General features: G+C 46.5%; 1 protein-coding gene across 1 annotated transcript in view; it reads right to left on the bottom strand.

Annotated features, from left to right (window-relative positions):
• The window catches only part of TUBGCP3 (tubulin gamma complex component 3), a 44,168-nt gene extending 32,988 nt beyond the window's left edge, over window positions 1–11,180 (bottom strand). Inside the window, exons 1-5 of the mRNA XM_061581829.1 lie at window positions 10,946–11,180; window positions 8,443–8,550; window positions 6,867–6,934; window positions 3,571–3,648; window positions 1,767–2,089 (exon numbers count right to left, since the gene is read on the bottom strand). Of these exons, the coding sequence (XP_061437813.1) occupies window positions 1,767–2,089; window positions 3,571–3,648; window positions 6,867–6,934; window positions 8,443–8,550; window positions 10,946–11,021 (653 nt within the window). The 5' untranslated portion in view covers window positions 11,022–11,180. The remainder of the gene's footprint in view (window positions 1–1,766; window positions 2,090–3,570; window positions 3,649–6,866; window positions 6,935–8,442; window positions 8,551–10,945) is intronic.
• Window positions 11,181–12,908: the final 1,728 nt, after the last annotated feature.

The raw sequence follows: 12,908 nt of genomic DNA, 5'->3' as shown, positions 1-12,908 counted from the left end.
CCTTAGAGCCTAGTCTCACATGGTGTTGGACCAGATGACGCCAAAAGGCGCACAACTCAAAGACAATGCACCATCAGAGTATGAGAGCTTGGGGTAAAGCATTTACACCATTGGAACCTCATTTGCCAGTAGCAAAATATGATCATTGGTTTTTTACCCTTCTATCTGGCAACAAAACTGACACATTTTTTTACGAGGAGTCATGTTTGCATAGACCACAATACCTGCAATCGTAATGCAAACAAAAAACACACAACTCTGATAATGTACGCACTGTCCTTGAAGTTGATTGGTCCACACCCGAGACAGCTTTCCTTAGAGCCTAGTCTCACATGGTGTTGGACCAGATGACGCCAAAAGGCGCACAACTCAAAGACAATGCACCATCAGAGTATGAGAGCTTGGGGTAAAGCATTTACACCATTGGAACCTCCTTTGCCAGTAGCAAAATATGATCATTGGTTTTTTACCCTTTAATCTGGCAAGAAAACTGACAACTTTTTTTACTAGGAGTCATGTTTGCATAGACCACAATACCTGCAGCCATAATGCAAACAAAAAACACAACTCTGAAACGTTCCATTCATTGGCTACCACATTCTGATAAGCTCCCCCCCCCTCTCCTCCCCCTAAACTTGTATTTAAGAGCTTGCATCTTGGAATCCCTGCCTCACTTGATGCAGCAAATCTGGCTGTGACGGTCCCACCTGATGACGGAGACTTGTGTTGCCTCCGAAACGTCGTGATTTTTATGATTTTATTTTTATTAATTTTTATTTCAATTTTCTACCTACGTAGTGACATTACCGAAAGAACTAAAAGTATGAATCCTTGCAGTCACGAAAGCTTCAAATCTAGAATTACATCTTTTCCCGTCAAAACACGACGTGTACCAAATTCGACGTATACTGAGCTATGACCGTACCCTATGTAGAAGAGTAAAATGGGGACGTGACGTCATGCGTGCCGTTCAGTGCGATGACGTCACGTCTCCTAGGCTACTTAAGGGAGACCCCGTGATGTAAGCGGGGTCACTGTGGAAACGGGTAGAGTAAGCAGGGTGAAGAGGGAACCAGTGGGTAGAGAGAGGGATCGAGTGGTGAGTCTGGGGAGAAGCCGGTGGTAGCCGTAGAGGTGCGTGTCTGTGTGTGTGTCTGTGTGTGTCTGTGTGTGTGTCTGTGTATTTGTGTCTTTGTCTGTGTGTGTGTCTGTGTGTGTGTCGGTGGAGTCGGCAGAAGAGTGAGTCTGGGGAGAAGCCGGTGGTAGCCGTAGAGGTGCGTGTCTGTGTGTGTGTCTGTGTGTGTCTGTGTGTGGTGACGTCACCGCCACTTAGTGGCGAATGGCGGTTGTTGTTGTTGTTGTTGTGTGTGTGTGTCTTTGTCTGTGTGTGTGTCTGTGTGTGTGTCGGTGGAGTCGGCAGAAGAGTGAGTCTGGGGAGAAGCCGGTAGTAGCCGTAGAGGTGCTTCTCTCTCCGCTCGGTGGAGTCGGCAAAGTCCACGATCCGACACGAGAGAGAGAGAGAGAGACCGGAGTTAGCCGACAGGGACCCGGACTCAGAATAGGGCCTCCCCTAGCCCCTGGGAGTTGTGCACCGTTGTATAATATTGTAACAGCTTTAATAAACCCTGGCGAAAGCCCCTTAACTTACCTCCGTCTACGAGTACGTCCGTCGGAACTTCTCTACGCCTGTATTCACGCGATCGCACCCAAAAACAAACCTCCACTGTGCATGGCGTGGCAGAGTATCGTGCACCGTGCAAACCCACCCCGGGTAGAGGCTTTCTGGCGTGGGCGTAGGCCCTCGCATCCCGCTGGGCGTGACGCTGCTAACTCCGCTGCTGCCGAAGCTAGCGGAACTCGCCAACACACCCCGCTGCTGCTGCTGCTGCTGCTGCTGCTGCTGCTGCTGCTGCTGCTGGTGCTGCTGCTGCTGGTGCTGCCCGGAGCAGGGCAGCATCCCGCCGCCGGTCTGCCCCACGCCGCTTGCCGCCTCAAGCAGGGGCAGCGGGAGGCTCTGTGGACGCGTTGCGGGGGTGGAGTGGACGAGGAGGGGCAGGCCGTTCCCAAAGAGCGCAGAGCCGCTCATCAGCTGTGCGCGCGGGCGGGCGGGAGGGCGGGCCGGGGTCAGAGAGGTCGTGCGTTAGGGTCGGTGGGGTACGGATGCTGTTGATGAGTGGACCGGTTAATTTATCGCCGATCGGACAATTTACGGATGTGGGCGTGGCGTTGCCAGTGGGGGCGTGTCTCTGCCCATATATGGTCTTGTGGATCGTGAATCGAGGAGTCGTTTCAATCGATTCTGCTCGCAGTCGATCCGAGAGTCACGTTTACATTTTAGGTCTCGGCAAGGTAAGGTAATTTACGATTAAAGTTTGATTTAAAGCTTTCGCGACTGCAGGGATTCATCTTCTTGGTTCTTTCGGTAAAGTCATCACGTAGAAGGGAAATGTTTGTTATGTTTTATTTTTGTATTTTATTATATTTTATTATTTTATTATTTCCCTTCCACGTGACTTTACCGAAAGAAGCACGAAGATGAATCCCTACATAATATTTAATTATGTTTTATTTTTATTATTTTATTATTTCCCTTCTACGTGACTTTACCGAAAGAACCAAGAAGATAATTCACCCTTTTTACCGGGTAAAAGGGTGCAGGTGTCGACATGCCAAGGGGTAAGGTCAAGGGTAGGGTAAAGATAGCGCGGAAAAATTACCCCGGTAAACACCTTGTGTTTACCGCTCGCTAAAAGCTCCGTGACGCAGTCCGTGGCCTCCATTTAAAATTGGAATCGTCGAAAGTATTCTATATGAATAAAGCGCTCTACCCAGCATTTACCCGTTACAAACCTTGTTCATGTGTAATAGTACCCCAGTAATTACCCTGTAATCGGGTCATTTGTATGGAGTGAGGGTAAAAGGTAGGGTAAAGGTAGGCTCGTTGCTTTTGACCATTTACCTTACCTTGCCAAAGGTAAGGGTAGCGTGATACTGATAGGAACCACCTGGTTCCACCAGCCCACAGGGGATTATTGTGTCCGTCCGTCGTGCATCCAAAAATGGGAGGGGTGGGACTGGTTGGAGAGGGGAGGGTGGGGAGGGGCTGGGTGGGGAGGGGCTGGGTGGAGAGGGGAGGGTGGGGAGGGGCTGGGTAGGGTGGGTGGGGAGGGGCTGGGTGGAGAGGGGAGGGTGGGGAGGGGCTGGGTGGGGAGGGTGGGGAGGGGAGGGGCTGGGTGGGGAGGGTGGAGAGGGGCTGGGTGGGGAGGGTGGTGAGGGGCTGGGTGGGGAGGGTGGGGCTGGGTGGGGGGTGGGGCTGGGTGGGGAGGGGCTGCTCACCCCGCGGTGCCCTTATAAAACTCAACGTTTCACCTACTCACGCCGGCTTGTGCCCGCCCTCACAGTCGGGCAAATTTGCGGAATACACCACGCCGCCGTTGACCCTGCAGGCCATTGACCGAGCAACCCGACGTTCCTACCAGCTCCCTCCGCAGCAGGAATGTGTTTGTATTGTGGTAAGGCAAAAGGCTCGTTGATTTCACCTTTCGCCTGACCTTGCCGAGGCCTATTTACCTTGGTGTGTAGCTTTCGTGGGTTCTCTGCCAGCGACAGCAGCAGGTAGAGAGCGGCCCAGCGGTTTCGCAGCACGGCCTGGATGTATCACAACGCGCCATCACACGGTGTTGATGCACCACGCAGCGAGGCCGACACGCAGGCTCCCACACACCGACGCACAGGAGCAACGCTAACTCAGAGCCTGGACGTTAACGCGAAGCCTCAACACTGACACGTAGCTTCAATATGAACACATGGCCTCAACGCTGACACACATTCTGAATACTGGCACATGCCCTCAACGCTGACACACAGCCTCAACGCTGACACACAGACACTGACACACAGTCTCAACACTGACACACAGACACTGACACACAGTCTCAACACTGACACACAGTCTCAACACTGACACACAGCCTCAACACTGACAGCTTCAACACTGACACACAGTCTCAACACTGACAGCCTCAACACTGACACACAGTCTCAACACTGACACACAGTCTCAACACTGATAGCCTCAACACTGACAGCCTCAACACTGATAGCCTCAACACTGATAGCCTCAACACTGACACAGACTCAACACTGACACACAGTCTCAACACTGACACACAGTCTCAACACTGATAGCCTCAACACTGACAGCCTCAACACTGATAGCCTCAACACTGACAGCCTCAACACTGACACACAGCCTCAACACTGACACAGACTCAACACTGACACACAGTCTCAACACTGACACAGACTCAACACTGACACACAGTCTCAACACTGACAGTCTCAACACTGACAGCCTCAACACTGACAGCTTCAACACTGACACACAGTCTCAACACTGACAGCTTCAACACTGACAGTCTCAACACTGACACACAGCCTCAACACTGACACACAGCCTCAACACTGACACACAGTCTCAACACTGACACACAGTCTCAACACTGACACACAGCCTCAACACTGACACACAGTCTCAACACTGACACACAGCTTCAACACTGACACAGTCTCAACACTGGCACACAGCCTCAACACTGACACACAGTCTCAACACTGACACAGTCTCAACACTGACACACAGCCTCAACACTGACACACAGTCTCAACACTGACACACAGTCTCAACACTGACACACAGCCTCAACACTGACACACAGCCTCAACACTGACAGCCTCAACACTGACACACAGCCTCAACACTGACACACAGTCTCAACACTGACACACAGCCTCAACACTGAGAGCCTCAACACTGACACACAGCCTCAACACTGACACACAGTCTCAACACTGACACACAGTCTCAACACTGACACACAGCCTCAACACTGAGAGCCTCAACACTGACACACAGTCTCAACACTGACACACAGTCTCAACACTGACACACAGCCTCAACACTGAGAGCCTCAACACTGACACACAGCCTCAACACCGTCTGTTCCATCTGGATGGGATAAAGCGTTTCTCCCTCGCACGTGTGGGTTTTCCTCGGGTGCTCTGGTTTCCTTCCACCGTCCATACTCATAGGCTGCTGAGCATTGGCCCCAAGATCTAAAACAGCCCAGCGTCAGAGGTCGCAACCGGGTACCCGATACCCGTACCCTACCCGATACCCGGCTACCCATACCCGGCCGGGTACCCGTTTGCGACCCTGGTGCGGCCGGGTACGGGTACGGGTAGATCGTGAGTCACTGGTGAGTCACCGTTTGTTACTTATTTCCCAACGTCTTGTCTCTTCTCACAATTCAAGTTGCTAGGATCAACCCACCCACGCCTGCAACATGGCTTCATCCCAGAGGTCACAATCAGGTACCCGATACCTGTACCCTACCCGTACCTGGCCGGGTATGGGTAGGGTACGGGTACGGCCGGGTACGGGTACGGGTACCCGTTTGCGACCCTGGTGCGGCCGGGTACGGGTACGGGTAGACCGTGAGTCACTGGCGAGTCACCGTTTGTTACTTATTTCCCAACGTCTTGTCTCTTCTCACAATTCAAGTTCCTAAACAGGGGTCGGCAACCAAAATAACAAGAAGAGCCATTTCTTTCCAATTCGGTACAAAATTCAGTATTTCAAGAGCCGCAATGCATCTGAGTACATACGTACTCATCGTCAAGAAGCAGCCCGTAAAGAGCCGCATGCGGCTCCGGAGCCGTAGGTTGCCGACCCCTGTCCTAGAATCAACCCACCCGCGCCTGCAACATGGCTTCATCCCAGAGGTCGCAATCAGGTACCCGATACCCGTACCCTACCCGTACCCGGCCGGGTACGGGTAGGGTACGGGTACGGCCGGGTACGGGTACCCGTTTGCGACCCTGGTGCGGCCGGGTACGGGTAAGAAATCAAAACCCGTTTGCGACCTTTGCCCAGCGTCCAGCTAACAAACAGCACTTTTTAATTTGGCGCTTTCGTGACTGCAGGAATTACTCTTTGGTTCTTTCGGTAAAGTCACGTATAAAGATAAAATAATAATACATTTATACCTGATGATTGCTTGTGTTGCAATCGAAACGTCATATACTAGTATTTAGCATTCTCAGGAAGAACGTAATCAACCAGGTAGGGTGTTGACTGTTATGTTATCCGACTCTCTGTTGTATTGCATTCCATTTCTGAGTATACTAGATTTGTGTTTCTATTTCATTTATACCTGATGACGATTGCTTGTGTTGCAATCGAAACGTCGTATGCTAGCATTTAATTTATTATTTTATCTTTATACGTCACTTTACCGAAATAACCAAAGAGTAATTTGCTGGACTATATAGTGATGGAACAGCAGATTCGGGCCCATGTCCTTGACACCAGGACCTACCGTGGAGCTGATCTGCCCTCTGACCATCGACTTGTCATCTGTATAATGCGCCTGCCATTCTTCCACTCCGAAAGAACCGAAGAGTAAACAACACTCTTATCACAGTTGTAACAGGTGAAGAGTTGACAGCTTCGGTGAGAACTGAGACGATGGGAGGGAATTCCGCAGAGTGGATGATGATGATGATGGAGGAGGAGGAGGAGGAGGAGGCTGTTTTTTGCCAGTTTAACACGCAGGCTTTCGCGACCAATATTATTCATAATCAACGTTTTTGGGTTTAGATCGCGTTATTTATAAATGTGTCGTAACCCTCCACCACACGACACGGCCAATCAGTAAAAAAGTGTCACGTTGACAAAAGACAAAATAGTTCACTGCTTGAGCCCACCGGTGTGTTGAAGCGTGAAACCACAACATTTACAATTTGAGTTGCACGACGTTTCGCTGGTAATTGCATCCAGCATCATCGGGCAATTCGCCAGTCACCTGGGTTTGTAGTTTCCGGTGGAGCTCGGAAAACAGCGCCGCGTCCGCCTCGCGCTTCTGCTTGGCGACTGAGCGCGTCGACAGAACATGGAAAATCACAACAACAATCAGCGTACGAGACACGAGGACACGACTAAAACTACAGCGATCCCTCGTTGATCGCGGTTAATGGGGACCGGAACTCCTCGCGATAGGTGAAAATTCGCGAAGTAGGATTGGCCCCCCTAGGAATTTCCGTATATGTGTGTGTGGGTACCAGAATGTTTAAACTATGTATATTTATGCTTTATATATATATTTTACTTAAATCTATTTAATTATAAAACCTTAATATTATACATTCACTCTCTCTCTCATACGATACGTATTATGTGGTGTTCTACACTGACCTGTTAATTTCGAACACAACACTAAGATACGCGATGATGCGCAGCCTATCAGCTCACGGGATACTGTACATCCACTCGTGCTCTCATTCATCGATCTCGTGCCGCCGGGAACCAATCACGTGCCTCGTCTGAGTGCCCGTGGGTACAGTATGTACAACGCCTCTGAGAAAGTTTCTCTCTTTGTCTGGCATCCTGGGAAACCGTTTCTCTCGCGCATCACGATGAATCAACAACGCTGCTTTCCGCAATACGGCTGCCGATATGGCGGTATTTTTGAATTTTTTTTTCGATGAATATTTTTGAAAAATCCGCGATGCACTGAGGCCGCGAAACTTGAACCACGAAGTGGCGAGGGATTACTGTATTCAACTATTTTTATTTGCCCAGGTAAGGACCACAGAGGTATGAGCTGTTTTTCAGAAGCGCCACAAATAACAGCTCAACTCAGTGGCTTCTCACGTGGAAATTCAAAGCAGCCAAAAACTCTAAACAAGTGACGATGATTTTAAATACGGAGGGGAAAAATCCACGCGACCACGGGGAGAGAGAGAGAGACTTGAAAATTCCAATTATACAGGTGTCAGGGTCGGGATAGAACTCACGACCTCCTGTATACCAGGCGAGGTAGTCAACATCTCCTCGCCACCGTGATGATGATGAGAGAGACATGAAAATTCCAATTATACAGGTGTCAGGGTCGGGATCGAACCCACGACCTCCTGTATACCAGGCGAGGTAGTCAACATCTCCTCGCCACCGTGATGATGAGAGAGACATGAAAATTCCAATTATACAGGTGTCAAGGTCGGGATCGAACCCACGACCTCCTGCATACCAGGCGACGTAGTCAACATCTCCTCGCCACCGTGATGATGATGAGAGAGACATGAAAATTCCAATTATACAGGTGTCAAGGTCGGGATCGAACCCACGACCTCCTGTATACCAGGCGAGGTAGTCAACATCTCCTCGCCACCGTGATGATGATGAGAGAGACATGAAAATTCCAATTATACAGGTTACAGGGTCGGGATCGAACCCACGACCTCCTGCATAGCAGGCCGGGTACGGGTAGGGTACGGCCGGGTACGGGTACCCGTTTGCGACCCTGGTGCGGCCGGGTATGGGTACGGGTAAGGAATCAAAACCCGTTTGTGACCTCTGCCCCCCTCCGTGCGGCCACTCACGCTCTTTCTTGATCTTCTCGGCCACGAGGAACTCATCGCGCTCCACCGTGGGGGTGAAGCTGCTTCCGATGACGCGCACCGCATACTGAAACTGGTGCCCAATCTCCGCTGTTAGGACACACACACACACACACAGACAAAGACAAAGGTCCCCCGTGTCGCCTCTATAAGACTTTTTAGGGCAAGTACCATACCTCTTCTTGGTTCTTTCGGTAAAGTCATCACGTAGAATGGAAGTAATAAAATAATAAAAATCAAACATAATAAAATACAAAAATAAAACATACTAAAATACAATTCTCAAACATAAAATACAATTGTGAGAATAGTATTTTATTTCGATTTAAAGCTTTCGTGACTGCAGGGATTAATCTTCTTGGTTCTTTCGGTAAAGTCACATAGAAGGGAAATAATAAAATAATAAAACATAATAAAATACAAAAATAAAACATTATAAAATAATTCTCACGACGTTTCGGCCACAACGCAAGCAGCCGTCCTCAGGTGAAAGACTGTCTTATCGACATACCTGTTCTTCACCTGAGGACGGCTGCTTGCGTTGTGGCCGAAACGTCGTGAGAATTATTTTATTATGTTTTATTTTTATTATTTTATTACTTCCATTCTACGTGACTTTACCGAAAGAACCAAGAAGATGAATCCCTGCAGTCACGAAAGCTTTAAATCGAAAAGTACCATACCTGATAACTGTTTTTTTACCCTTTTATCTGGCAACAAAACTGACACCTTTTTTTACAAGGAGTCATGTTTGCATAGACAATACCTGCAGTCGTAATGCAAACAAAAAACACAACTCTGATAATGTACGCACTGTCCTTGAAGTTGATTGGTCCACACCCGAGACAGCTTTCCTTAGAGCCGAGTCTCACATGGTGTTGGACCAGATGACGCCAAAAAACGCACCTTTTGGCGTCATCTGGTCTTCAAGGACAGTGCATACATTATCAGAGTTGTTTTTTGTGTTTGCATTATGACAGCAGGTATTGTGGTCTATGCAAACATGACTCCTTGTAAAAAAGGTGTCAGTTTTATTGCCAGATAGAGGGGTAAAAAAACAATTATCATATTTTTTACTGGCAAATCAGGTTCCAATGGTGCCCTACCTTATCACAGACCATATTCAGACACTTTATTGGTCAACTGACACCTTTTTTACGAGGAGTCATGTTTGCATAGACCACAATACCTGCAATCATAATGCAAACAAAAAACACAACTCTGATAATGTATGTGCACTGTCCTTGAAGTTGCTTGGTCCACACCCGAGACAGCTTTCCTTAGTGCCAATTAGCAAGGTAATTAACAGCCAATTAGAAAGGGGTTTGTCACGTAAACAGAACGTGGCCAATTCGTCACTAGTACAGCACTGGTGTGTAGTGTATAGTGTAGTGTATAGTGTAGTGTATCGTGTAGTGTAGTGTATAGTGTAGTGTATCGTGTAATGTATCGTATAGTGTAGTGTATAGTGTATCGTGTAGTGTATCGTGTAGTGTGCAGTGTAATGTATAGTGTATAGTGTAGTGTATAGTGTAGTGTATAGTGTAGTGTATAGTGTAGTAGTGTATAGTGTAGTGTATAGCAGTGTATAGTGTAGTGTATAGTGTAGTGTATAGTGAGTGTATAGTGTAGTGTATAGTGTAGTGTATAGTGTAGTGTATAGTGTAGTGTATAGCGTAGTGTGTAGTGTAGTGTATAGTGTAGTGTATCGTGTCGTGTATAGTGTAGTTTATAGTGTAGTGTATAGTGTAGTAGTGTATAGCGTAGTGTATAGCATAGTGTATAGTGTAGTGTATAGTGTAGTGTATAGTGTAGTGTGTAGTGTAGTGTATAGTAGTGTATAGTGTAGTGTGTAGTGTATAGTAGTGTATAGTGTAGTGTATAGTGTAGTGTATAGTAGTGTATAGTGTAGTGTAGAGTGTAGTGTATAGTGTATCGTATAGTGTATCGTATAATGTAGTGTATAGTGTAGTGTATAGTGGTATATAGTCTAGTGTAGTGTATAGTGCAGTGTATAGTGTAGTCTATAGTGTAGTCTATAGTGTAGTGTGTAGTGTATAGTGTAGTGTAGAGTGTAGTGTATAATGCAGTGTATAGTGTAGTGTATAGTCTAGTGTAGTGTACAGTCTATAGTGTAGTGTATAGTGTAGTATACTAGTACAGCACTACACCGGCTGTGTGTTGTGTTGTCGAGCAAAAGCAGCAACATTTAAAATCCGAGTACGACGTTTCACCTCTAATTTGCAACCACAACCAGTTTCATCAGGCGGACAGAGAGATTAGTGGAGACCCTGTATGGATGGATGGATGCGGCCTTAACGACGTAAATAAACACACGGGATGACACGCCCGAGTCGGAACACAATTAAACAATTGCGCGACGTTTAAAACAACAACGACAACCAAACAAACGAACGTTTAACGCGACAAAAAAAACAATAATTAAACTAAAATCGCCTCACACGCCACGCCGAATGCGGCTCACATTCGCTCTTGCCCAGGATCTGGCAACAGAGATTCTGCAGCAAAACGTTGGGAGATTTGTTATCCGAGTGCGACATCGTCGTCGTCCGCTGTGGTCGCTCGCCTTGACATCGAAGGCAACACGCTTAGTGCTGTGTTTAGTATGTTTATATTTAAAAAAAAAATTAATTTCCACTCTCCTCACAAAAGCGCCGCTCGCCGATTTCCCGCCCTCCGCTCGCGCCTCAGACGCGGGACGCCATCTTGGTTTCTAAGGTTTCCCGCCAAACTGTCACAGCAAACCGCGGCGGCCATCTTGGTAAGGGAGTGGTGCTGATGTGAGGTCCCAGCACAGCGGCGGGGGGCCACCCCTATCCAATATGGCGCGGGTGTGACGTCACCATCCCAGCCCGCTTCTGCACTCTATTGTGGAAGCAGCGCCCCCCCCTACCCAATATGGCGCGAGAATGACGTCACCGACCCAACCCCCCTATTGTTGAACCAGCGCCCCTCCCCTACCCAATATGGCGCGAGAGTGACGTCACCGACCCAACCCCCCTATTGTGGAACCAGCTGTAACAGGATAAAATGAATGACGAAATGAATGAAAAATTATGTTAATGTTTATAGGCCCAGCTGTAACAAGATAGAATGAATAACATATTGTGTGATGAATTATATTAATGTTTATAGGCCCAGCTGTAACAGGATAGAATGATTGACAGATTGAGTGATAAATTATGTTACTGTTTATAGGCCCAGCTGTAAGAGGATAAGATGAATGACAAAATGAATGATACATTATGTTAAAATTTTATAGGCCCAGCTGTAACAAGATAAAATTAATAACATATTGTGTGATAAATTATGTTAATGTTTTATAGGCACAGCTGTAACGGCATAAAATGAATGACAAAATTAATTATACATTATGTTAATGTTATTAGGCTCGGATGTAAGAGGATACAATTAATGACAGAATGAATGATAAATTATGTTAATGTTTTAGGCATAGCTGTAACAGGATGAAATGAATAACAGATTGAGTGATAAATTATGTAAATGTTTATAGGCCTAGCTGTAAGAGGATACAATTAATGACAAAATTAATGATAAATTGTTAATGTTTTAGGCACAGCTGTAACAAGATAGAATGAATGACAGATTGAATGATAAATTATGTTAATATTTTATAGGCCCAGCTGTAACATGATAGAATGAATGACAAAATGAATGATAAATTATGTTACTGTTCATAGGCCCAGCTGTAACGGTCTAAAATTAATGACAGATTGAGTGATAAATTGTTAATGTTTTAGGCCCAGCTGTAACAGGATAAAATTAATCCGTCACAAAATGAATGATAAATTATGTTCAGGTTTATAGGCCAGGCTGTAACAGGATAGAATGAATGACAGATTTAATGATAAATTATGTTACTGTTTTTAGGCCCGGATGTAAGAGGATACAATTAATGACATATTGAATGATAAATTATGTTAATGTTTTAGACATAGCTGTAACGGGATAAAATTAATGACAAAATGAATGATAAATTATGTTAATGTTTCAGGCACAGCTGTAACAGGATTAAATGAATGACAGATTGAATAATAAATTATGTTAATGTTTTCGGAACAGCTGTAACGGGATACAATTAATGACAAAATGAATGATAAATTACGTTAATGTTTCAGGCACAGCTGTAACTGGATAAAATTAATTACAAAATGTATTATAAATTATGTTAATGTTTTATAGGCCCGGCTGTAAGAGGATATAATTAATGACAAAATTAATCGTAAATTATGTTAATGTTTCAGGCACAGCTGGAACAGGATAAAATTAATCCGCCACGGAGATGTAGATGCCACTGGTTCTTCATGTTCTGCAGATGTAGATGCCACTGGTTGTTCACGTTCTGCAGATGTAGATGCCACTGGTCCTTCACGTTCTGCAGATGTAGATGTCACTGGTTCTTCATG

The sequence above is a fragment of the Lethenteron reissneri genome, unplaced genomic scaffold (assembly GCF_015708825.2).
Source record: "Lethenteron reissneri isolate LAM-NWPU_2019-01 unplaced genomic scaffold, ASM1570882v1 scaffold_1638, whole genome shotgun sequence".
Lineage (NCBI taxonomy): Eukaryota > Metazoa > Chordata > Hyperoartia > Petromyzontiformes > Petromyzontidae > Lethenteron > Lethenteron reissneri.
The sequence above is the reverse complement of the archived record's forward strand: the minus strand, read 5'-3'. Positions and strand labels throughout refer to the sequence as shown.